Source organism: Mirounga leonina, unplaced genomic scaffold (genome assembly GCF_011800145.1).
Source record: "Mirounga leonina isolate KUSES-001 unplaced genomic scaffold, KU_Mleo_1.0 Mir_91, whole genome shotgun sequence".
NCBI classification, from domain to species: Eukaryota; Metazoa; Chordata; class Mammalia; order Carnivora; family Phocidae; genus Mirounga; species Mirounga leonina.
In genome coordinates this window covers 21,837,575-21,865,059 of record NW_023270839.1, presented here as the reverse complement: position 1 = coordinate 21,865,059, position 27,485 = coordinate 21,837,575, and the positions used below count along the sequence as shown (strand labels likewise).

General features: G+C 41.3%; 1 protein-coding gene across 2 annotated transcripts; it reads right to left on the bottom strand.

The window, feature by feature from the left end:
* BLOC1S6 (biogenesis of lysosomal organelles complex 1 subunit 6) lies at positions 1-27,365 on the bottom strand. Of its 2 annotated transcripts, XR_004677351.1 has the most exons (6): positions 27,162-27,365; positions 22,005-22,146; positions 14,874-14,961; positions 12,966-13,052; positions 12,364-12,550; positions 1-99 (listed from the first exon to the last, which is right to left on the bottom strand). XR_004677351.1 is itself a non-coding variant. In XM_034994552.1 (5 exons), the coding sequence occupies exons 1-5, from the start codon at positions 27,241-27,243 to the stop codon at positions 12,431-12,433; spliced, it is 519 nt and encodes a 172-aa protein (XP_034850443.1). In that variant the 5' UTR covers positions 27,244-27,365; the 3' UTR covers positions 9,791-12,430. The 2 variants fall into 2 exon arrangements, 1 of the variants encoding a protein (XP_034850443.1); XM_034994552.1 differs by lacking the exon at positions 1-99 and having other exon boundaries at positions 9,791-12,550.
* Between the last annotated feature and the right edge of the window lie 120 nt (positions 27,366-27,485).

The following is a 27,485-nucleotide window of genomic DNA, read 5'->3' as shown; positions in this document are numbered from 1 at the left end:
TTAAACATGCAATAATTTTATTGGGAAACTTGGGGGAGAAAATGAGGAGGGAGATGGAGAAAGTTGGGATAACCATCAGAGTACGATGCAAGTCTGACCCTAAAAGAAGAAGAGAGGAAAGAAAGGTTGAATGGAAGCTTTCTAGACAGCTGTGTAGTCTAAAGAAGGTTCAGCAAGGCTGTCAGGCCAAAGTTAGCTATTAGAGGAGACCCCTATCTCCCAGACAGAGCCAGCTTAATGAGATTGCAACCTGTAGTCACACAGGGCCCACACCTGGTTTAACGCTCTGCTGTTGCCATCTTGAAATTCTTAATAAAATTTGAACAAGGGACCCTGGGCTTGCCTTAATCTCCCTGCTGAGCTCAGTCATTGGCTAGGAGCAGCCCATGGGAAGCATACTTTAGCAAAAATGTGGCGGTGGAATTCAGGGTGAAGTAGCTGAGGCCTTTGTTCAGTTATGTTCCTATAGTTGGAGAGCTGTGAGGCATGGTCTCCTGCCTCCACACCCCACCTCCTGTGCCACATAGATCTTCTCCACAAAGGTGCAGAAAGCAGCTCCTCCATGGGCCTCCTGGCCTCCCTCTTGAGGAGCAACTGAGAAGAGGGAGTTCACTGGATGAATTAGAGTCCCCCAAGATCATCACAGTTGATCCCAAGGCCACAGTGAATACTGACCTTCTCCCTTCTCCAACATCCATTCTAAACCCCTTTCAGCCTCTGCTCTCACCTTGGCAGGTCTTGGGACTTACCTGGTGGTGTGACCCAAACCTTTATTCCTGAGGGGTTTGAACACTTGATAGTCAAAGCCTGGGGTGGCTGCATGTGTTCTAGGCACAGTTATAGTGGGACAAGGGAGTAGAGGAGATACCCACATGAATCACTGGAGTCCCACCTATATTCCTCCCGGCCCCGCGGTGTTAAAGCAGCACCCCCTCCTGATGATCAGGTTCAGTTACTCCTGCTAGTGTGGCAACTCCCCTCTTGCCTGCTTTTCCCTGACACAAAACCCCAAAGTGCCCTGTCAGCAGCCATAACTTCTCATTCAATGGGGCCTTCATTGTGCCTCTGGTGGGCCTGGACCCTCAACCACACAAGAGTCTAGGGTTGCAAGGAAAGGAAGCACAAATTCCCTGGGGGTCATCAAGAATGATGGCAAGTTAGGCCATTCCTGCTTCCACCCCTTGGTTTTCAGAGCCTTGTATCCTTCTTAACTGAGGACACAGCACCATATAGAGGGCTCTGATTTAATAAATGCACCATGTCCTGAAGAACAGCGCTCCACCATTTCAGGGTGACTCTAGAAGGCCACTCCAGCAGTCTGTGAGACCAGTTATTTCTAGGTGGTGCAGTACATGACAGAACCAGAGGATCTCATGGTTATGACCCACTCCTACCCCTCCTCCACTTGAAGTAGACCTCCTGGTTGGATACTCTGCTAAATGGGATTCCATACCTGTGGATGAGACACTTAGGCCTCCAGAGAGAAGTGTTGGCTGAGACGGTGGGCAGGGAAAATGGACAACATTCAACTGACAGTTTGTTTCAGGGTTATGTTAACTCTCTCCCACCTCCTGTCGTAATACAGTCTGAGAGATCTGGGCCTCTCTCATATCTAAGAGAGTATCATACTGATCCATCTCACTGATGACATCCAGTGACTGGACAGGATGAGCAGAGAGGCTAGAATGCTCCTACAGGCCTCGATAAGACGCATGCACTTGAGGGTGGGAGAAAACTCTATGAAGAGTCAGGAATAGACCATTTCCGTGACATTTTTTAAGAGTTCTAACCGTCAGGGGGTATTCTGGGATATCCCCTTCCAAAATCACAAACTGCTGCGTCGTACCATCCTGTCACAAAGAAGGAAGTACAGCGCCTTGCAGACCTCTTTGTGTTCTAAAGGCAACATATCCCACCCCGGGGATATCTTCTGGCCCATATACTGGGTGACACAGAGGGCTGCCAGCTTCAAGCTGAGCTGAAGCAGGAAAAGGTGTTGCAAAAGGCTCAAGCCAGCGCCGTCAGCCCTGCCGGCTGCCCTCCATGGGGTTAGATGGCTCAGTGGTGGGAAAAGACGCAGTATGGCCACTGCATGGAGCTGGGGCTCCAGCAGACCCATCGTAACCTGGACTCGATGCACGACCTCATTTTTCACCTGGTCCTCGCAGGACCTCCTCCATTCCAACAGGAGGCCCTGATGCTCCTTTGGGTCTCTCTGGATCAGGGTCAACTCAGAACCTTTTGTCCAACAGTCCTACTGTACAATCACCCAAGTAAATGGCCATCGGTTCCTTTGAGGAAGGACTGGAGGGACTGTCAAGGTCTGTCCGTGCCAGAGTGTTGCAGGGTCCTTCCTCCAGCTGCCTCTTTAGTCAGTGGATTCCAGACCTCAAAACTGCCTCAAGTCTGGGAACTGAGCAAGAGATCATGACTTGAAGTGACGGCCCTCAGCTTCTTGCTCTTCCAATTCTGAATTTTTTTTAATAAACAATGGCCCACGGACCACATCAAACCAACCACCAGTTTTCGTAAAGGAAGTTTTGTAGAAACACAGCGACACTCATTTTCGACATAGCGTCTGTGGCTGCTTTCGTACTACAACAGCTGATGGGACCTACAAAACCTAAAATATTTACTATCTAGCCCTTTACCAAAAGTCTGCTGACTCCTGTTATAGAGGCTAAGCAGCACCCTTGTTGACTATCTGCTTATTTTGCCCCCAGACGCAAAACCGACACCATGCTCTGCTAACCATCATCCCAACCCCCTGCTGCCAAAGCCCACTCACTGCCTGCCCTCCAACCCTGCCTTCTGGTGAGCAGGCTAGGTCTGGCCTTGGGGCTTCCGACAGTTAAGTGCCCCTCCTGGCCTCGATCTTCACATATGCTAACATGCTCAGTTTACAGTCACTTCTCAGAATTTCCATCATCCCCGGCCTGCAAAACTTCTTAGTGACATTGGTGCCCCTCTTGATGGCATGTCCCGTGCTCTCTCCTGGGCCATCTTCTCTGTGGGTCTTCTGGCCTTACATAATATGCCCTTCCCGCATGCCCACTTCCATCGACCTCTTCATTCCTTCTTGTGCAGCCTGCCGGGATGAAGAAGAAAAGGAAGGAAGTTTGGCAGGGGAAGCATCTTAAACTGCCGAGCAGAGCTTCAGTGATGCCAAGGGCGAGTCTTGCAGCCAACAGTGACCTTCGGGGAAGGCCCATCTGCCCTAGGAGCAGACCACTGGCTAGGCGCAAGCTGTGCGGAGCCTGCCTCAGTGCCAACGCAGGGGCCTGCGAGCACCGCAGCTGGGGCCCTAGGTCCGTTAGGGTCCCGGTCGGGAGAGCTGCGTGAGGCGCAGTCGCATGGCCACGATGGGAAGAGAAAAAAGGTTAGGGGGGAGGGGACACAGCCTGCTTTAAATGCCAGTCTGCATCCTTAATATCAGGTCTGACTCGGAAGGTGGCACAAGCCACTGCTCAGTTTGTCACCTCTCCTGGGGAGCTGAGGGCGGGTCAGTAGCGTAAGAGGACGCCAGGAGGGACTCAGAAACGGAAGGTGACTCGGTATGCCTCCTCTCCTTACCACTGTACTTTCTACCAGGACGGGAAAGGGGCATCTGCCCTCCTTCAGGAGCTGTCTCTTCTGCGCTCCCCTGGTCTGACAGGTACGGTACATTTGTGGACCTCAGTGGAGGCCCAGACTGTGAGGCGGTCAACAGCCAGCAACATCTCATCCGAGATGAATTCGTTTGCCTGGATGCGGCCACTGCACTGAGCAGAGAGACTGGTGCCATTATTAAGTGAAAACAACAGTCCAGAAGCCACAAATTACAAGGTGTCTTATGTTAAGTGATGCTGGGATACTGTTAGGGCTCACCTCAGGTCTGCATGCTGACCCCCAAGGGAGACCGAATTACGCTGCGCCCTCCAGTGAGAAAACCTGGCTTCCAACTCTAGCTGTGCTCTCCCCCCACAGCCATTAAGGTGCAGAAGAGATGGAGCCGAGTGGTAGGCTCAAGATCCAGAAATGCAGCCTCAGCCAGGCAACATCGAAGGTAGCTTTCTTGAGGTGGTGGTGGTGGTGAAATGTCTCAGAACAGCCGTGATGGGAATGTCCTGGCCACTCTGGAGTGTTTGTTTCTCCTAGCGGCTTGGCTTGCTTGGCTTCTGTCAACTCCAGCATCATTATCATCTCAAGGCAAGGCCCCTGAGCCACTTCTCACCCAGTTCCAGTCTCTCCATTGTTTGTTTCTATCAGAGAGGTGTGGAGCTTCATGGTCAGCCTAGAATTAAAACAGCCTTGCAGGAAAATCATAGAGTTCTGTGCAGTCTTCCCACTCGCTTCTCTCCTGATGGAGAAACTCAGGCCTCTTCCACTTCTGTTCTTCCAATATTATCAGAATGGATTAAGAAAATTAGGAGATGAAATGATGTACCCATGTAACTTCCTATCATTAGTAGTTTTATCAAATGAGTTAAGGTAAAACTCTTAAGTTCTATTATTTATTTTTTTTAAGTTTTGTTTATTTGAGAGAGAGAGAGCATGAGCAGGGGAGAGGGACAGGGAGAAAGAGAAGCAGGCTCCCCACTGAGCAGGGAGCCCAATGCGTGACTCGATCCCAGCACCCTGGGATCATGATCTGAGCCAAAGGCAGACACTTAACCAACTGAGCCACCCAGACGCCCTGAAGTTCTATTATTTAATCTCTGTTTCTAGGGTCTCCAGCCCCAAAAAATTCCCCTGCAATGCTTTGGGTTTTTCCTTGAACCAAATCCCAGCTCCACCCCTTGTCCTCAACTGTAAAATGGTGATAAGAATCCAGTGTTATGGTGATAACCTCCTAGCACCGCTGTTACAAGATAACAGACGTAAAACAGCACCTGGCATATGACAGATGTTCCACAGAACTGGGGCTCTGAATGTTAGGCTTGAGAATAAGCTGCAAATGTACTGGGATTAGAAATCCAGCCAGAGATGAGAATACTCTAAGAAACTGAACAAAACAAGAGGAAAAAACCCAATAAGCAGTCACAGATGTGTGGCTGACAGTAGGACTGCACCTGGGTGCTGGTCATTGTCCTCTTCTTCCTTGAATTCCCGGGTGAGTAGGCATGGAGATATATACACTCCTAAGTAGCATCCTCATTATTAAATTAGATCACATGCATATTAAAACACTTGGAGGGACGCCTGGGTGGCTCAGTCCGGTAAGCGTCAAACTCTTGATATCGGCTCAGGTCATGATCTCAGGGTTGTGAGATCGAGCCCCACGTCAGGCTCCACGCTCAGCCGGAGGTCTGCTTGTCCCTCTCTTTCTCCCTTTACTCCTCTCTCTCAAATAAATAAATAAATAAAATCTAAACAAAAAAGCAACATTTCAAAAAACACAACATGTTAGAGCCACCTGAAAGACGATGACAATGTTAGGTGCTTCTAGTTGCAATAAACAGAGGTTTGTTCAGGTTACTTCAGAAATGGGAAAGGTAGGAGATGGGAGGGAGGCGTTATAAAACACCTGTGGAAAATAGTAAAAGCTCAGCAATCAAATCCCACAGGAACCTAAGAAAAGAGCTTCTACAGGAAAATTGCTCAGAATCCATGGCATTTTGAGGGGTCTGATCACCTTGTCCCCTTTTTAGAAGTGGAAGTTCATGGCTCCCTACTTAACACTTAACACTCAGCTATTCTCTGTCTGCTTCTGTGTCTTATTTCTCCTTCAATGACTAAAAGGGCTGATTCAGAGTGAGTATTCTAATACATATTCCCAAGACAGTAATCAACAAAACCAGTGAGATTCTCTGAGGTTCCCATTTAGGCAGAGTTTTTCCTGCCAGGCTAATTTTTCACCAACTGGCCTACAGGTTGGCTGCCATTGGGTCAGGTGCCCACCCCAGATTCTATCAGCTGAGGCCCAACGTGGAGGTTCAGGGGAATAAAAAACAGAACTTGCCCACAGCGAGATCTTTGGCCTGGAATGTTTTTCTTAGAAGAGGATGCTGAGTGTGGTTGATGATAGATTACACAATTGGAAAAGAAGGCGAAAATAAATAAATAAATAAAGCCCTCAAGCCCAACATCAAACTAAGACTCAGGGTCCCTGGCTGGCTCAGTTGGTAGAGCATATGACTCTTGATCTTGGGGTTGTCAGTTTGAGCCCCATGTCGGGAGGTAGACTGTACTTAAAATAATAATAATTTTTTTTAAATCTTTAAAAAAAAAACTCAAAGACTCAAAAAGTTAGAAAAGTGTAGTTGTAAATTTTATCAGACGTTCCACACAGATTACCTTCAAACACCTCACTGTTTAAACAAAAGTTCATACCATACAGAAAATCATGACTTACTTAAAACTACAGTTGAAAACACTTGGGCCAAATTTCATCAAACCGAGACAACACTAGAACTTGTAGAACTAGGGGAGCAAAGAGAACCACAAGATGGCAGCATTACCCATGTGCTCTCTGTGCTCTCTCCGGTTACAAATCTAAGAATGTGTTCATCTGTTGAGCCTGCTCTAGAACGACCCAGCTCCTTCCTTGAAGCTATTTTTAAGAGACTGGAACAGCCCGCAGTTGACAGAGAAAGTATAAATCTAAACAGCACATTCATTATCTCTGTGCTCATTTGATTCCCAAGATCTGACTATCATGTTTTTAGTCCAATTGAATTAATGGAAGCAGTGACTTGGATTATCCAAGGATTACAGTCTTCTGAGGCATGTTTGCATTGCAGAATTTAATCTTTTTACTGTAATATTCCTTATTTGACACTTATGGAATCCAGTTTTTTATTACAGCTATTTTTAATATCTGTATATCTGTCTCCTACTAGATTCAATTCAAGTTCTCGACCGAGGTTAATTTTCTGTGGCAACTTGGCTGGACCGTAGTATCTAGGTATTTGGTCAAATAGCAGTCGAGATGTTGCTGTGCAGGTACTTTTTTTAGGCTTAAAGAGTCCCCTCCATAATGGGGGTGGACCTTAATCAGGTGAAAGCCCCTAGACAAAAAGACTAAGGTCCCCTGAGGAAGAGAGAATTCCCTCCAGACTGCCTTTGAACTCAAGCTGCAACATCAGCTTTTTCCTGGGTCTCCGGCCTGTCAGTCTGTCCTGCAGATTTTGGAACTACCAGCCCCCACAATCATGGGAGCCAATTCCTTATAATAAATCTTTCTCCTCTCTCTCTCTCAACACACCCACACATACATACACACAACCCTGCTTGTTCTGTTTCTCTGGAGAACCCTAAGACACCAACTATAGACCAGGCACAAACTGCACCACAGAATAAAAAGATGATTATGAAGTACCCTTGATCTTGAGAGGCATGTGAGCACATAACTAATACTGTTAATGAGAAGGCAAATGTATTATTAAGTACTATATAGAACACAAGAAAAAAGAAACTCTTTAGGAAGTGGTTTGGAAAACCATAAATGACATTTGAGCTGCAAAGAACGAACAGGTGTCTCAACAGGCAGACATTTACAGGATGAAGGATCCTAGGCAGCGGGAACCCAGTGAGCCAAAATCAACATGTAAAAAGTGGCAAAATAAGCACCACCACCCCCGTGGGATTATGTGTGACTTTAAGATACTCTAACATCCACCATTTCCCGAGCTCTATTTTGTTTTTATGTCAATATCATAAAACCTTGTAACTTAAAAAGCCAGAAACACTTATCCCAACCTTACAGTTTAGAAAACTGAGGTACACGGGGATCAAGCAAGTCCAAGGCCGAAACCAATCAGGAGTAGAAACCACAGCAGTCTGACTTCAGAAGCCGCAATTCCAACCACTATATTCCTAAAGCCCTACACACTGTAGTTTTACGATCAAAGCAGAGGCCAGAACGTTCCGATCTATATACACATTTTTGTTGCTTAGGATTCCCATATTCCCTTGCAGTGTTCAATATACTTTTTGACTGTCTTTCCAAAGTTCTAATAAAAGTCAAGACTAGAATAGGGGTGAGCCACACCCATACATGCTCAGAAATTTTCAGCCCCATCCTTATCCAGACTGGAGCACTGCAAGCCTCCCAAAGCATATTAGAAATATATTTATGATCTAAACCAGAATGAACAGCTAGCTACAACCTTCTCTCCCAATTTATGATGAAGTGACAGTAGGGGGCGACCTACTAAACCTATCCTAAATAGGTGGGTTTTATTAATTTATTATTCTGTACATGCATATCAGTTTCCCCTTCTTTTCAGGCTTCACAGGTCTGCCAAAGACCATTACCATTCCCTTCTACTTCATACTTGGCCTTCCCTTGTCTCTTTCTCGATTATCATTCCCACACTGCCCCAAATTTTACCAATCTTCTCTTTGACCACCCTTCCTTCACACTGTGTTTCTATGGAATTTTTGCTCTAAGCGCTTTTTAAACTAGTCATTAGAATTGTCTCCCTGACTACTCTCTTCACTCTCTTAATGGCTTTGAAATAAACCTAGTCTCACCCAAATGCTAACCAAAAGACTGGATGGCCCTCTGGCCTCATACATGCAAACAGAGCTAAAACACTATGAACATGCAAGAGAACAAATCTTAAATATCTGATTAATCTGTATAAACACAGTCTTTGAACAAATACACAATATAGGAACTACCTGGGTGCCTGACTGGCTCAATGGGTAGAACATGCAACTCATTTTTTAAGATTTTATTTATTTATTTGAGAGAGAGAGAGAGAAGGCATGAGCAGGGGGAGGGGCAGAGGGACAAGCTGACTCCCCAGGGAGCATAGAGCCCAACGCAGGGCTTTATCCCAGGACCCTGAGATCATGACCTGAGCTGAAGTCAGACACTTAACCAACTGAGCCACCCAGATGCCCTGAGCACGCAACTCTTGATCTCCAGGTTGTGAGTGAGTTTAAGCCCCAAGTGTGGTGTTGAGTTTACTTAAAAAAAAAACAAAAAATAAATAAATAAATAAAACTGCATCCAAAAGGAAAACCTAGAAACTAATTTTTTTAAATATATGCACAGTGAGGTTTGGAGGTTTAATAATTAAAAATCATTGCTTTGAAAGAAATTTTATACATACATAAAAGAACCTAATGAAATCTATAGATCCAATCTTGGGAAACACATATATACAAAATTCTAGGAGAGATTTATGAGAGTTCATGTTCCCCTCAAAGGCTATCCACATAAGTCCCCGGACTCCCAGATTAAAAAAATTAAAAACCTGACCTAAAATATCCTATTAGTTGGAAATCTCCATTATTTACAGGTGATTCATGTAGGGATCCTCTACCAAATCACTAAAAGTTGTAGTTATTAAAAAAATAATAAATAAATAAATAAATAAATAAATAAATAAATAAGTTATATTTATCATTTCTATTTTCAAATAACTTCATGAAGTTGGGTGATTTCAACCAGAATCTTTTCACAAGACTTTCTATCATCTTTTTTTTTTTTTTTTAAGATTTTATTTATCCATTTGACAGAGAGAGAAAGAGCACACAAGCAGGGAAAGCAGCAGAGGGAGAGGCAGCAGACTCCCCGCTGAGCAGGGAGCCCGACGTGGGGCTTGATCCCAGGACCCTGGGATCATGACTTGAGCTAAAGGCAGGTGGTTAACTGACTGAGCCACCCAGGCGCCCCTCTATCATCTTTCTGTAAAGGATTTCATGAGTAGCCCAGTCATTTTCTGATACAATCTACAGGAAACATTAAGTAGATGACAGGAGAGGAAAGCAAAGGAATGAAATATTTGAAATAATAATACATAAAGGGAAATATACAGTGCTACATACAAAACAGAGCTTCATAAAGGACCTGGGATAATTCAGAGACCTTTTTTTTTTTTTATTAAATGTGTAAAAAGTAGTCCACATTGTACAAGCTCAAAATCAGACAAATGTACAAGGGTGTGCAACTGGCATATTATGAACTGTATACACCCAAACACTCACTGCAGACACAATCCATATTACATTCAATGTCTGCATATTTACATAATACCGACTGTAAAGTAAATACAAAATTAACTGTCATCATTTTAGTTCAGTATATATGTGATATAGTTCAAAACAAAGGCAATTTTTTTTCCACCAAAAAACCAAAGGTAATTATTTTCAAGCCAAGTACCAATTCACCATATTGTGCAAAAATATTTCAAGACTAATATAAAGGGTTCCATTTAGGTTTAGTCAGTAAGATATATTTCTATGTTACTGAAATACAGCTAAAGTTTTAGATTGTAATTACCAATGTAACAGTACTTCTGATTTACAACTGACCTAAAAATAGTGGTTGCTAATATATATTCTTGACATTTTAAAAAATCTTCAAAACTTAAATACAATTCTAAAAGTATATGTGCCTTGCCACTCACTCAATAAACATGATTTATTTTAATACAGATCACAAAAGTTCAATTAATTAACCAGAATTCTGTATCTATTTCCTGCCTGCTATCTATTTCAGTCTTAAATCTAACTTTATATCAAAAGCAGCAGTTCAGAATTTCATAAGATTAATCCCAAGAGTTACTGGGTAGCTTTTAAACTATTTCATTCCTTATAAATATAAATCACAATCTAGATGAGTGGTCCCCTGTATTAGAATTATGTGGGGAGCTCTTAAAATTTGCATGGGCCCCACCTCAGAACTAATGATCAAGAATCTTCCAGAATGTCTGTTTTGTTTTGTTTTGAAGTTCTCAGGTGATAATGGCATGCAGCCTAGTGTGAACCTCTGACCTAGACCACTAGACCAGTGGGTCTCAACTTTTAAGGTACATCAGGAACCACTTGGGGGGGGACAAAAAAAAAAAAGACAAAACAAACAAATAAGTAGATTTACTTCAGTTAGATTGAAAGTGGTGTCCAGGAACCACCATTTTAAATAATCATTGTAGCTAGCCCACAAACCACTCTGAAAAACAACGCATAGCCTTATATAAATGAGTACATTCAGCAATTTAGGTGACATTGTCCTGCAAGTGCTAATGAATCCTGCCCCAGGCAAGTTTTAGCTAGTGTTTGAGGGCAAATGTAGCCTTTTAAGATAAAATATATTTATATTTTTAAATATCCAGTAAAGTGAAGTAAATTGTGAGATCATTAATTCATTCATTAAAGGGACCGGCTTTCCAATAAACTGTTTAAACCTTTAAATAGACCAGTTTTTAGCAGTCAACTTAACTCTAATGCCCTCTCCATGGTTAATTAGCCTGATATGAGATCAGAGGTAGTGATTCCAGCTTACCAAAAATGTAATGTAGACTATAAAAGATACACAATTCTAAGCATACACCTTTATAGGTTCCGTACAGTCTCTATGTAATAGAGATCGAAGACCAGTTGGATATTAAATAATACTAAAACAATGAATAATCTCAATCTTAAAAAATGAAACTTCATGTGCTTTTCCCTCGAATAAGTTCCTACTAAAAATATTGAGGGGAACAATCCAGAAAACACTCAAGGTATCATGCTGCCTCTTTTGTGAAGAAGCTATTTGCTCATTTTCCACCATTCTTATCATTATCTATAAAATGGGTAGTTGGTATAGATATCATTCTACTTTATGAATTTTTTTAAAAGCACAGAAAAACTAACCACATATAAGGCCACACAGCAAATCAGACGATAGACAGAACTCGCGATTAGACCTTCCATTTGGAAAGTTGGAGTCTTATCAATTTGGCAACTGTATCTCAGTGTGTGACAATTCTGACTAAGTACTATAAATACTGAAGCATATCTGAGCACGTGACAGCTCTATCCCCCCTGCCAAACGTTAGGAGTAGGATCATCTATTTTCAGCGCAGAGAGTACATGAGAACGAGAGAGTAACAACATAAGGAAGCAGAGGGGATGGTTAGCAGGGTCTATCTGGAATCTTGCCCACCTGTCCCATGTCTAAGATGCTATTTCCTGTGTACACATGTCTCCATCGTGTTCTTCACAAAGGCTTATACCACCTCTTTTCCGATGGCATATGTGATGGAACAGTTAGCATTTCTTCTGAACCAAGCAATGAAACGGCAATTACCAAAAACCAGCACTGTGTTGCCAGAAAGGCAAGTCATTCCATAAATAAGAAACTGAATCTTTTAAATCCATGCTTACCAAGATGCTACAAAACTCATCCTAGTTTTTAATCACTTAGAGTCTAGACCACTTTCCAGTTTATAAACCATTCAAGGCCAAAATAATGAATTTGAAAATTAGCAGAACAGAAGCTGGAAAATTACATGTAAATCCTCAAACTGAGTGACATATGTCTTCTACTTGGGGGGGGGGGAAGCTTCCTGAATGCGAAAGTGAAGATATGGAGACAGCAGTCCTGGGGAAAGGACTGCGAGATGGGAGACAGTGGCATAAGGCACTACCCTCACCCCAGCCTACCCTGAGGTCACCCTGGATACCGGCCACACGGGCAGGGAAGGGCGAACACACATGCGCACTCGGCTTCTCACGTCCTCTTAGCTGGTTTGGCAGTTAACTGCTTTTCTCTTTCAAATTCCTTCTCGCGTTGCTGCTCCCTTTCCAACTCCTCTTTCTGCCTCTTCTGCTGTAGCTTAAGTGCTCTTTTCTGTGTCAAAAAAATTTAAAACCAAGAGAACAATCAAGGCTTATTGGTTGTGGCCTCATTTCAAAGCAGCAGTGCTCTGACTTAAGGTAATCCACATGCATTAATAAATTTCATATTTAACTTTTAAATCTGCTCTGGATAATTTAAGGTCCCCCTTAATATAAAAAAATTTTTTTAATTTCTTACTCCAAACTCTTACTGAATGAGAACAGCAGGGACAATGAAAACACGAGCTCCTTAGCCCAGCTATGAGTAGAAAAGCCCAGAGTAGTATGTGTTTTAAAAGAAAACAGTGAACCATTAATTAAGTATGTTATTGAATATGGATATCTAAGAAGTCAGAAAATGAATACTGAAAAAAACAAACAATTAAACCTCTGCTTCTATAAAGAATGTAAAAGAATTGTCAACTCACTTTTAACTTCGACGTCTTTTCATGAAGCGTCAACATCTCTTTTCTTATATTCACCAACTTGGCATGATAGTGTTTAGCTTCAGTGAACTAAACATGGAAAAGGAAATGAAAAGTCAAGTTAAAATAGGCTGAAATTAAAAAAAAAAAAAAGGGAAAAAACAGACATTTTGAAATAGTAAAATGGACAAGTTATAAATTACAGTTCATTCTGCCTCAACCAGTCACATCTTTTAAAGCCTTATTATCTCATTTTAATGCCAAAATTCAAATTTCATTTAAACCACTAATAGGTATTTGAAAACATTTGATTCAGTTCAAATTGAAAAAAAGAGTTACTAAACATAAAATAGACATTTATATTGTGTACAGGTAACATTTTGCTTTAAAAACATGCAATATAATCCTAAAATTTTATTAAGACTATCCAGTAATGCTATCAGTTTCATGTAAGTAAAAGGAGAACACTCTACTGTCTTTACAGGGGAGAGCCTGAGCAGGGTACACAGGACAATTTCAGTGAAGTGGCCGCCCATCAGGAAAAACCAAGCTATGGCCAGAGAATCCTGAGAGGGCTGTGGACAAATCTGGTCATGTTCCTTGGGCTTCTAAAGTGAGACCACGCAGAACCACCTCTGTAAGGACACTTTTCTTCCCAAGTCATGGTATGTTTGGACATTCCATCTCAGCCAGAGATGGGAGCAAAAGAAAAAAGCACCTCATTCTCAGGAGCCAAGGTTAACAGAAAGAGAAGACCAAGTAACAAGAATAAGAGATGTGTTGTAAAGAAATTAGCAACCTACATGTATCTACAAGTAAAGTCTTAGTCTGATGAACTCTAGAGCTTACAGATCCTCTCCCCCCCCACCTCCACCCCACCCGAGGCCTTACAGTTCTCAGTTCCTGAATGATAATCAAACCACTCTTGGGCTGAGAGAGGAAAAAACAGGAAGATCTCTGCAAACTGAAGCAACACTATTACATCTGCTTGGTTCATTCATTTATCACTCATTCACTCAGCAAATGGTTGTTCTGCTGCAATATGAATTCAGTGGGGAAGACAAAAGTAGGTCAGCGTAGCCTTGTCCACCTCCTTCAGAACAAGTCAGAAAACCATTAAGTGAAAGACTTTGTATTTACTACCCCAGGCCTCTGCCTATTGCTACAGAAGATGAACTCTGTTTTTGATCATTATAAAGGGAAAACATTAATGAGCCACATTTGTTCAACAAAAAGTTCATTTTTTGACATAGGTATGAAAGTCCACAAAATCATACAAACCAAGCTACTGCTTAATGTTGAGGTGAAAAGAAAGGTAGCCAAAAGTTCCTTATTTTTGTTAATTCCCTGTTTCTTAAAATAGAGTATCAGTTCCTCTCATCAAAAAGCTATAAAGCTTCTGATGAAATTCACTATTGTCACATACACTGAAAGATATAAAGGCTCTATAAAGGACCCCCCAAAGGGTCCATTTCAGCATTAATATGTTATGACACTATGAATAGACCATACAATTAAATAAAATGTTGATTTTTAAGAAGTCTTGTAATTGATTAGGAGAGATGCACTCTCCTTAAGGGGAAACACAGTACCCCAAAAGTTCCTTACTTTTAGTTCTTTTAGTTCTCTTAGTTCTCTTTTAGAAGTCTTTAATTATTATGAGCAAATCTATTCTAGACTTTAACAAAAAAGTTCCATTTTCTATTACAAGTTCAACATTTGAAAGATAACAATTCAAGACAATGGAAATTCTAGTGAAGTAAATAAAGGTTTCCTGTTAAAAGACAAATCCTAAACATTAAAATTAGAGGAAAAGATCCTAAATATACCTGAGTACAAAGTTGCACGGGATAAACCTAGTTATTTCTAAGCCAAGCTCTCATTACACTGTGTCAACTAAATCATACTTACCAAAGCATTAATATCCAACATAGAATGACATTCTTTAAATTTTGAAATCTCCTGTTCCAGTGTGTCTAGTAATACAACTTGGTTCTGTCTGAAACAAAAGCACATAGCCAAAATAAACTGTACATACTGTAAGTGCTGGAATCACATTTCATCTTAGTTAATGTCAAAGGTAAAAATTAAGTTGAAAATGTATTACCTCTACAAGGCTTACTTGGTTTAACAAAATCTTTTTCAAAATAATATTCCAGGGGCGCCTGGGTGACTCAGTCGGTTAAGCGTCTGACTCTTGATCTCAGCTCAGGTCTTGATCTCAGGGTCATGAGTTCAAGCCCCACATTGGGCTCCACACTGGGAATGTGGAGCCTACTTTAAAAAATATAATCATAATCATAATATTTCAAAGCCACATTCTGGTAACTGTATCTTTTATTCTTGCCTAAATGAGTAGTAATTCTAATAACTGAATCTAACTGTAATAACTGAAATCATCAAATCATTTAAAATCATTTTGTTACTTGTTATTTCTAGCAACTCTCTGTATTATCCAAAAAAAAAGTTTTTTTATACTATCTTGCCCCAAAAACTTGATTTTATGTATATTAAAACGGCAAAATTACCATAAAGGAAATGGGAAGCAATGACTTTTTAGATTAGAGTTGGGGAAAATGCACTATCAATGGATACCTCAAAAGAGGTAAATAAGAAGATGAAAAAACAGGACTAGGAAACACAAGATTCCCCACCAATAACAAGCTGTGTGATCTTGGAAATTTAGTTTATCTCTCTGGGCCTAAATTTCTTTATTTATAAAGTGAGAAGGTCAGACCACATAACTTCTAAGGGTCCTCATTAAAATTCTGATTCAAAACCTTCTATTAAAGAACAGAAGCCAACTTCCCTGACACTCCTCTCCAGATCAACCAGTGCTAGGATCACAGGAATAAGTAACACTGAGAGGGCCACTGAATTAAACATTTTAAAGAATACTACAGGGAAAGCAAAATATGACATGATTTACTTGCAAAACTATGCTAAACAGAGAATGATGAAAAAAGAAACAGCAATGAAGAGAATGAAGAACAGTTACAAAATCTCCACCATCCAGCAAGGAGTTTGGCATACCCCCCAGGTCACAAGTTTGTCCGTTCTGCTCTTGAGTAGAGACCACAAAAAGGGAAATACACAACGACTAAGAAGAGAATCCAGCAAGTCAATGACCCGACATAAGCAGGATGGCAATGACAGACTGTTACAACCAGAGAACGGTAAAGAGAAATCAATAAAGCCAAAAGTTGTTCTTCAAAAGATCAATAAAATTGACAAACCTCTGGCCAGACTCACAAGAAAAAAAAAAAGAGAAGACACAAATTACTAACATTACTTATAGAAGAGAAATCATCACTGATTCCCCGGATATTAAAAGGATCAGAAGAGAATATTTTCAACAATTCTGTCCACAAAATTGATTACTTAGATAGAAACGACTAATTCCTTGAAAGACACAAACTTCCAAAACTCATACAAGGAGACACAGATAATCTATGTAGGCCTATATTTGTTAAAGGAATTCAATCAGTAAGTAATAACCTTCCAGAAATGAAAATACCAGGACCAGATGCCTTCACGCGTAATTTCTACCAAACATTTAAGGAAGGAATTATAACACTTCTCCACAATAGCGTCCAGAAAACAGAAGCAGAGGGAGCGCCTCCTAACTCATTCTATGAAGCTAACATTATACTAAAACCCAAACTAGATAAAGATATTACAATAAAGGAAAACTATAGACCAATATCTTTCATGAACAGAAATGCAAAAAAATCCTCCACAAAATATTAACAAAACAAATCCAACAATATAGAAAAAGAATTATACACCACAACCAAATGACATTTATTCCAAGTACGCAAAGCTGGTTCAACATTTGAAAATCAATCAGTGAAATCCAAGACATCAACAGAGTAAAGAAAAATCATTTGGTCCTATTACATGATGCAGAAAAGGTATTTGATAAAGTCCAACACCATTCGTGATTAAAAACTCTCAACAAACTAGAAAGAGAGAGGAATTTCCTCAACTTGATAAAAAAACATTTAAAAAAAAAAAGCCTATAGCTAACATCACGCTTGTGAGAAACTAGATGCTTTCCCCTTATGATAAGGAGTAAAAAAGATTGTCTGCTTTTATTATTCCTATTCAACATCATATGGCAAGTTCCAGCTAATGTAATGAGACAAGAAAAAGAAATAAAAGGTACACAGGTTGGAAAGGGAGAAATAAAACAAAACTGTCTTTATTCACAGACGACATGACTGCCTATGTGGAAAATCCCCCCACAAAGTATATGAGTTTCAGCATACCAGGTTCATGTATAAAAGTCAGGAGTGAATAATTAGAAAAATCAATACCACTTACAATAACCCCCTTCATATAACTACTTTGATATAAATCTAACAAAATATACACAGGCATTATATGCAAAAACTATAAAACTCTAATGAAAGAAATAAAAAAAATCTAAGTAATGGATATTCCAACCAAATGGAATAAAAAACTCAATACTGTTAAGATATCAATTCCTCCCAACCTGATCTAAGGATTCTATGCAATCTCAATTTAAGTCCCACCAAGTTATTTTGTAGATATCAACAAACTGATTCTAAAATTCACACAGAAAGGCAAAGACAGAATAGCCAACACACAATGAAGAACAAAGTTGGAACACTTAACACTACCCAGTTTCAAGATTCACTATAAAACTACAGAAGTCAAAACAGCATGATTAATGGTGAAAGAACACATTGATCAATGGAACAGTACAGAAAGCTCTTAAATAGACCCACACAAATATAGTCAACGGTTCTTTGACAAAATAACAAAGGCAATGCAGTGGAGAAAGGATAATCAAAGGTGAGAGAACAACTGGACAGTGATGTACAAAGAAATTAACCTAAACACAGACCTTATAATTTCACAAGAATTAACTCAAAATGGACCACAGATCTAAATACAAAATGTAAAACTCTAAAAAGTCTAGAAGGAAACACAGGAGGAAATCTAGGTGACCTTGGTTTAGAGATGAATCTTTACATGAAATATCATAAGCACGATCCATGAAAAGAAAATGTTGGTAAGTCAAACTTTTAAAATTAAAAACTTCTAAAATAAATAAATAAATTAAATTAAATTAAAAACTTCTGCTCCGGTACCTGGGTGGCACAGCTGGCTAAGTGTCTACCTTCAGCTCAGGTCATGATCCCAGGGTCCTGGGGTCGAGCCCCAACATCAGGCTCCCTGCTCAGCCCGGAGCCTGCTTCTCCCTCTGCCCCTCCCTGCCCACTCATGCACGCGTGCACTCTCTCTCTCTCTCTGTTGGAAATCAATAAATAAAATCTTTTTAAAAGATAAATAACTTCTGCTCAAAAACAAAAAAAAAAATAAAACAAAAAAAAAAACTTCGGCTCCGTAAAAGACACTATCACAAGTGTCTTTTTATACTTAGAGAGTAAAGCCCCAATACAATTTTTGGGGATATATATGCATATAACGCCTGTGTATATTTTGTTAGATTTATATCAAAGTAGTTATATGAAGGGGGTTATTGTAAGTGGTATTGATTTTTCTAATTATTCACTCCTGACTTTTATACATGAACCTGGTATGCTGAAACTCATATACTTTGTGGATTTTGGGGGATTTTCCACATAGGCAGTCATGTCATCTGCGAACAAAGACAGTTTTATTTGTTTTATTTCTCCCTTTCCAACCTGTACAAGACGCTTGTAATTTCCCAAATGACAGGAGTATCTTCATTACTCACAAACCCCTCTTGGAGCATGCCAGAGTTTATGCTAATGAGGTGATGTGGGATGGACATGCGAGAAAGATCATGTGGTTACAGAGTTGGGGCTTTGAACTTTTGTGGTATCAGTCCACGTGATACCATTACTGCTATCAGTCTTCTCTCCACAGAAAGGAGGTGGGGGGAGGGTGCTGGAGAGTGAGTTCAATTACATGGCCAATGATCCAATCAATTATACTTAGAGAGTAAAGACCCAATACAAACTTTAAACACTGAAGCTCAGCAGAGATTCCTGGTTGGTAAACACATCAATGTGCCAGGAGGGTAACGTGCCCTAATTTCACTAGGAGAGGGGCGCCTGGGTGGTTCAGTCGGTTGGGTGTCTGCCTTCAGCTCAGGTCATGATCCCAGGGTCCTGGGATAGAGCCCTGCGGCTTCCTGCTCAGTGGGGAGCCCACTTCTCCCTCTCCCTCTGCCTGTAGCTCCCCCTGCTTGTGCTCTCTCTCTCTCTGTCAAATAAATAAATAAAATCTTTAAAAAATAATAATAATAATGTCAATAGAAGGCATAGCAGCTCTGTGATGGAGATACTCCCAAACCCTGACCCTATGTGTCCCTTCATTTGGCTGGTCCTGATGTGCATCCTTTATAATAAAACGGTAATTATAAGCGTGTTTTCAGGGCGCCTGGGTGGCTCAGTCTGTTAAGCACCTGCCTTTGGCTCAGGTCCCGGATCGAGCCCTGCGTGAGGCTCCCTGCAGTGGGGAGTTTGCTTCTCCCTCTCCCTCTGCTCCTTCCCCTACTCATGCTCTCTCTCACTCTCTCTCTCTCAAATAAATAAATAAAACCTTAAAAAAAAAAAAAGTAGTGTTTTCATGATCCATAAGTCTAGACACTCTAGAAAAAGATTCCACAGAATACTTAGCTACAATATCAGGCAGAAATGACTGGCTTTCCTTTCCCTTTAAGTTCTGTATAATCTGTGGCACATATGCTGGGAGTGACTGGGAAGCCCTGACGCAGTAACTGGGGAACGATCCTCTGAGAAAAAAACTATTTCCCTGGAAGGTCCAAGCATGAATTATCTCAAAGGGAACCCCACTAAGGCTACTTACAAGTACCTTGCCAGAGACTTTTAGGACCTAGATCCCAAACCTCTTTTTTCTTTCTTTCCAATGTTCTTAAAATGATAAACACATGTACAAGAATATTCATAACCTTTCTTATATATAAAGTCAAGTTTTGTTCTTGGTCTTCCCTACCCGTTGTTAGCTACAAAGTAAACTTGATTTGTGTCTACCACTACCTTCTCCTTCACCTCTGTAGGCCTATTTCTATAATGTAAAGTGGCTTAATGAAAATTAAACTGTTTGATAACACAGCCAGGACTGGATCCCAGGTGCCTCTCAGTGCAGTACTCTTTCCCCTAAATCTTTACCAGCAGTGGGATTTGTGGAGAGAGGGATGAAAGAGGCAGCTACTAGAAAACATCTTTTTCCTTTCGCTGAAGTTTGCTTATCTTTCCTTAACACTACAGAGGTATAATAACTGCTTATTCATCATATTTAATTATTAATTCTACCACTAACCACTGGCTGTGTAATCCTTTTCAATTTACTTAAACTTCCTGGACCTCAGTTTCCTCAACTATAAACAGGAATAATATTAACACTTCATAAGGTGTCGGAATTGAGATACAGTATATAAAGTGCTGGGCAAGTAGTCTATATAGTAATAGTAATAAACAGCAGCTGAGTTTACTATCATCATCGTCATCATCGTCACCATCGTCATTTAGGTGCCTTGGAAGATAAGTGGGATTATTTAAAACACTAAATTTTAGCCAATGTCATCAATTAAACTCTGCAATTAATCTGTGCTTCCCAGCTCCTGGGGAATGATCCTCTGAGAAAAAAACTATTTCCCTATCCAGATATGTTTTGCTTGCAGTTTCTTACCTTCCTTCAGTCTAACATACTTCATCCAAACTCCCCTATGAAATTTTTATGACTTTTTGCCACGAGAATTGACTGGCTTTAAAATACAAGGAATACCACACACTAGGGGGAAAAAAAAGGTCATTGGAACTAGCAGAAAATTGCTAGTTGCAGGATTGCTGGCAACTCCCTAACTCCAGGAGTGTACCACAGAGTAGAACACAGTACCACTTTCATACTCACTTACGGCCTTCAAATCCAAGGATTATAACATTCCTTACGAATATGTACAAAATGGACACAGTTGTTGATTGTTACTCCCCTTTTGCCCTAATACGGGCTTTTTTGTTTTTTAAGATTTTAATTATTTATTTGTCAGAGAGAGAGAGCACAAGCGCACAAACAGTGGGAGCACCAGGCAGAGGAAGAGGGAGAAGCAGGCTCCCCACGGAGCAGGGAGCCCAATTCGGGGCTCGATCCCAGGATCCCGGGATCATGACCTGAGCTGAAGGCAGATGCTTAACTGACTGAGCCACCCGGGCGCCCCGAATACAGGCTTTTCCGGTAAGTTTTCAAAGAGTAGGTCTTAGAGCAGCAACAGCTCATAGCCGGTTCATAGCTGACAAGCACAAAAAGCAATGATAGGCCAGCGTGAGCAACTAAGCGAGGTCCTACCCAAAAGGAAGTAGAAGTTCAGTCTGCTTTTCTGGGTGGGAGCTGATAAACTTAGTATATTTTGCATACTGATCCTACTTCATGAAATCCCGTTCTTCTCTTGGTCTATCCTCCAATCCTTTAGTTAGATAGGCTTATCTACTAGAAATGAAATGGGTCCTCTCAAAAAAAGATAAAAGATTTTTGGCAACTCACGTGAACCAGCGACTGAAAATGAATGTGGCTCTTATGGAGGCAATTTTGCAACACTACTCAGAAACGGGTGTGTGCCCATCCTGCAACACTCCCAGTAGGTAATATTTTCATAAAATAATGGCAAAATACCAAAACTAATCAAATAGTCCAGATCAGATCAATAGTCCAGGTGGTGCAGCTGGTTGGGCACAGATCAGATTTAGGGGTACCTCTTATAAAAGACCAAATACTCTAGGAGTACTTTTTACATTTAAAGTTTTATTCACTTAAGTAATCTCTGTGCCCAATGTGGGGCTTGAACTCAGGATCCCAAGATCCAGAGTCACATGCTCCTGCTTCTGGGACTGAGCCAGCTGGGCGCCTCTCACTTTTTACATTTAGATTACTAAGTACTCCCTCACTCCCAACTGCTACCACTAAAGACAGAAATACTCAACTGTATTAAATGTTACAAAATGTTATGCCTTAATACAGTTTATATACAAGGGGAAAGGAGTGCATGGAAGGTTTTTGTTAGCTCACGTGAGTTCCTGAAGAGCTTGTTTTGATCTCTGCAGATCCGGCAGGTAGTGAGAAAGCAATCCTTCTGCGAGCTGCTCCACAGCTTTGTCCTCTACAGTCAAGTCCTCTAGTAACCCTTCATCTGGAGAAGCGTCCCTTAAACCTGTCCCCAAGAAAAAATCAAATGTAGGAGTTGTGTAAATGGACATGGGGTAAGAGAGTAGTGGGGAAGGCGGGGGCTGGCTCTGGGGTTCAGAGTACACACACAGGACACTACGGGCAGCCTTCCTTTGCTTTTTTTAGCTTTACCTTCCGAGCATCCTCTAAAAAACAAGATACGGGCATTCAAAAAATGTTTTTAAGCTACTGGTATAAGGAAAAGTCTGGATTAAAAGAACATTAACACATGCAAAACATATTCTGTATGTTTATGTATTTTCCAAGGCAGAGGATTTACAGTTTTCAATGGATTATTAAGAGTCCGAGGCCTAAAAATGGGTAACAGTCACTGAATGAAAGCAATAAATTCTTCTTTTCATAAGCATGCAGAAATGCAATGCCTAAAAAAATTTTTTTTCAATTGAATGTAATTCAATTGATGTGGGTCAACATTTACTTTGCAAATAGCTTGATATATTATTTCCATGTAAAAGGAAGGTTGTTTTATCATTTGTTAGAAGGAGAAAGATTTCCAAAGGATTTCTCTTGAGACTCAGCACCTTAATTTACCATAGAAAATAGTGTATAATAATTGCATGTAAATCTCGACGTGATGCCAGGAACTATGCTTCATACTTCTCCTTTGAATAACAGTGTAAGCACTGTCAGCCATTCAAAAACATCTAAAATAAATACCCATCAATCACTACTCCTACCAAGAAAAGTACAAAACAATTTCTAAACAGGGTTCGATGAATGGTTTGTAAGATTTTAGAATCATTGGTTTAGAATGAGAAAAAAAAGTGACATGGTCATATTACTAAAATTGTACTCTAAAAGCATTTTTATATATTAAACTCTGAAACATCTCCATTTAATCATAATCTGGTAGTAATTAGTGACATCAAATTGATCATTATATAAAATATATTTATTATGGCACACTACAGCTCATTTCCAAATACAGTTTTTACCACAGATGTAAATTTTGGCAAGACTGAGAAAAACAACATGTCGTCATACCCAAAGTAAGTTTTCATAGATAAAAAAAAAATAGTTTGATTTTTATTTTGATTCTGAGAAATATATGAACAAACTTTGGAATTCTCTAAGTAGCAAGGCAATATTCAAACAGGTAAGAACTAACTAGAAACTGAAGCAGTGCACAAATGAAATAAAAATCTAACGGGAAAGGGGTACCTGGGTGGTGCAGCTGGTTGGGCACTGGGCTCAGGTCATGGTCTCAGGGTCTTGCGATCAAGCCCCGAGTTGGGCTCTGGTCAGCGCGGAGTCACTTGGGATTCTCTCTCCCCCTCTCCCTCTGCCCTTCCCCACCGTGTGCATGCACTCTCTCTCTCAAATAAATAAATAAATCTTTAAAAAATACATGTAATGGGAAAAAGTGGAGTTTTACAGATATTGCCACTGATGTGCCATCAGATGGGAAGTGAATAAAGTGTATCTGAAAATTAATGCCATTGCTTAAGGCTTAATTATAGTAACAGGGCAAACAGCAACTCTCTTTAAGGATATACAGAAAACAAGTATTACAGATAAACAACAGAAACACCCAAATAAGGATATGTCAACTTTAAGGAATCACAACCAATACACTTCCCCTACATTATTTAAACATTTTAACTCACAGACCTCCCCTACTCTACCCCAATCTTCTGGTTAATTATGGAAGAGTCCAACTTACATTTCTAAATACATCAAGTTACTAAATTCAAGGTACTTTACTGTGGGAGATTAAAGAAAAAGAAAAAGAAAGGGTCCTTACCCTCCTCATACAAGAAATATTAGCTACACACTTGTATTAATACTAGTACTAGTGTACTAGTTTCCAAGGTTACAAGAATAAACTAAGCAAGTCCCCTTCTCTGAAAGGGCTCGATACAGGGGAATCATAATATATGAGAAGTGCCATTAGAGAAAAAGAAACTGTTATGGGAATTCAGAGGAGAGAAAGATCATGTTTATCAGGGAAGTCTGGGAACAACTTCTAAAGGAAGTGTGGGAACTGGAGCTTAAGGTTGCAGAATGGATAGAAATTTCTTTTTAAGTATTACTCATTGTAAAAACTTGAAATGCAAAAGAGGGAAGTATAAGCTGAAAAGTAAAAATACTCTTTCTTGGGGCACCTAGTCTGGATCATTTGGTACGGCATGCAACTCTTGATCTTGGGGTTATGATTTTGAGCCCCACATTGGGTGTACAGATTACTTAAAAAACAAAATCTTAGGGGCACCTGGGTGGCTCAGTCAGTTGGGCATCTGCCTTCGGCTCAGGTCACGAACCCGGGATCGAGCCCCGCATCAGGCTCTCTGCTCAGTGGAAAGCCTGCTTCTCTTTCTCCCTCTCCCTCTGCCTGCCACTCCCCCTGCTTGTGTGCTCTCTCTGTGTCAAATAAAGATATAAAATCTAAAATAAATAAATAAATCTTAAAAAAAAATACTCTTTCTCACTCCCTTACTCCACTCTGTAGTTTCACACAGAGCCTTCAAAAAAATTGTCTCTGTATACCCATGCATAAACCCTGTTTTTAGGGGCACCTGGGTGGCTCAGCTGGTTGGGCAACTGCCTTTGGCTCCAGTCATGATCCCAGGGTCCTGGGATCCAGCCCCATGTCGGGCTCCGTGCTCAGGGGGGAGCCCGCTTCTCCCTCTCCCTCTGCGGCTCCCCCTGTCTGTGCTCTCCTGCTCTCTCTCTGACAAATAAATACATAAAATCTTTAAAAAAAAAACTATTTTAATCGTAAATGAAATATTATGCATATTGTTCTCTTAAATATACATCTTAGGTATCTTTCCATATGCATATATATGCATCTACTACATTTTTTTTTTAAGATTTTTTTTTTTAATTTATTTATTAGAGAAAGAGTGAGAGAGAGAGCACAAGAGGGGGTAGGGTTAGAGGAGAAGCAGACTCCCCACCAAGCTGGGAGCCCGATGTGGGACTCGATCCCGGGACTCCGGGATCATGACCTGAGCCGAAGGCAGTCGCCCAACCAACTGAGCCACCCAGGCGCCCACATCTACTACATTTCTAACAGAAGCAAATTCTACCATATTTTGTTTACCAGTTCTCTGTTATGGACTGAATGTTTGTGTCCCCCACCACAAAATTCTTTTGTTTAAGCCCTAACTTCCAACACAAAGGTATTTGGAGGTGAAGCCTTTGGAAAGTAATTAGATTTAGATGAGGTCATGAAGGTGGGGCCCCATGATGGGGTTATTATTCTTAAAAGATAAAGAGAATCCAGAACTCTCTCCCTCCACTATGTGAGGACACAATGAGAAGGCAGCAGTCTGCAACATCAGAAGAGGGATCTTACCAGGAACCTGACTGGCCAGCACATAGATCCTGGACTTTGTAGAACTCCAGAACTTCAAGGAATAAAAGTCTGTTGTTTAAGCCACCCAGCCTATGGTACTTTGTTGTAGCTGCCCATGTAGACTAAGATACCTAAGGATAGGTATTCAAGTTATTTTCACTTTTTGCTATTTCAAACAATGTTGCCATGAGTTTCCTTGCTTGTCTTTGCATATCCATGTCAATGTTTCTGTAGGATAAATTCTTAGAATGATGGGACAAAGGGTTTATGCATTTCTTAAACAGACATCGCAAAACTGCCTTCCTAAGATAGGGCACCAATTTATACTCCTACCAACAATCTTTGAAGGCCACTATTTCCAAATGGGTAAGAATTCTAAAGGAGTGGAAGGAATTCCATATGGTTTAAAAAAAAAAAAAGGCAGCAGAAGAAAGGTGGGAATATGGTATTGCTCTGGAAAGAGAAGGTAGTTTGGAGTGTCTAGAACATAGGACATATGCAATAGTGAGCTTATAAAACCATGGGGCCAGCCCATGAGGATCCCTGAGTGTCAAGTTAAGGGGTTTGGCCGTTTGGCTAGTAAATAGTAAGGAGCCATTTTAAGGTTTCCAAGCAAGAAAATGACATGACTGGAGCTTCATCTTGGAGCAGTGATATGACAACAGTGGGACAGATGCAGTGGAAGAATAAGAGACTGGAGGTGGATAGCCTTACAACTGGCCTTGAAGGTGAAACTACAGAGAAGAGACGGAAATTGCATAGTAGAATCCCCTAGACTAAATAGAGGTAGGAGGCAAGTGAAAGGAAAGTCAAGAGTAACGTCAAAGTGTGAACTGAGAGGGACTTGGCACCATTAACAGAATGAGACATCTACTTTTATTTATGCACAGGCTGTATGCGAGGTTAGAGCAAAACAACCATGTCAAAGTACCCAGCAAGCAGATGGAGAGGCAAGAGGAGAGGGACCCAAGCTGCACATACATACATACAAGGAAGTCCTATTAATAGAAGCAGCTTATGAAAGTGTAAAGAGGGGGCGATCACTGAGGAAAAGCAAGACCAAGAAAGGGCAGAAAGCACTATTTTTAAGTAGCCTCTATATTTCTAGAACCGGAGGTAAAAGAAACACATCTAAAGCCCTGCAGCCTTCCTCATTTGGGGTTCCTCATCTGAACAGAAACTGTTTTGACTATTTTCTCAATTCTCCCAAGGACGGTACATAAATAGTACCATTCAGGATGCCTGGCAAGTCAATTTATTACATTCAACGGATGCCTTAGGGAATTAGGGCTTAAATCTCTCCTGGACCTCAGGGTGAGAAAGCTGCTGGAGAAATGTCAACAAGCAAGACAGCATTTCACGAGTGAGTGGTCATAATACTTGGACACATCAATTCTCTGAATGACAAACCGATCATCTTTCTGACAAATTCATCCTTGACCATTAACGTATAACAGCCAACAGTGTGCTGGAGTCAACACACAAACGCAGAATGACCTCACCATCAACCGCCCCCCCGACTTCGTTTCCCACTCACGCAGCTCGGCCCCGGGGCCGACGCGATGCCCCACTTCCGCGCTGGAGCCAGAGCCTCGGAGACTAGTAGCTCTCTCCCGCCCACAGCCCCGGAGACCCACCCACTCGGGTCCCGGCCGCCCGCCCCGCCCCACTGCACGTACCCGGCGTCGGCTCCCCTGCCCCCCGGCCGTGGGGTGGCCCTGGCAGGACCCCGTCCGGGGACGTTGGCCCAGGAACACTCATGTCCTTCCCGCTGGGAACAGGGAAGGGGCAGTTCGTGCAGACGGTCAGATGCAGTCACGAGCGGACCCAACGCGTCCAGCGCCCAGCCGGACAGAAGCGGGGGTCGCACCCGGAAATGACGGAAGCGGAAGACTGTGTGACCGCGGGTCCGCCCCCCTTTTCTTGCCTCCACCTCCACCTGCCGGACAACTGCCGGCCGCGAGGCTGGGACTCCGCGCTGACGTCGTAGTCGGGTGGAGGGC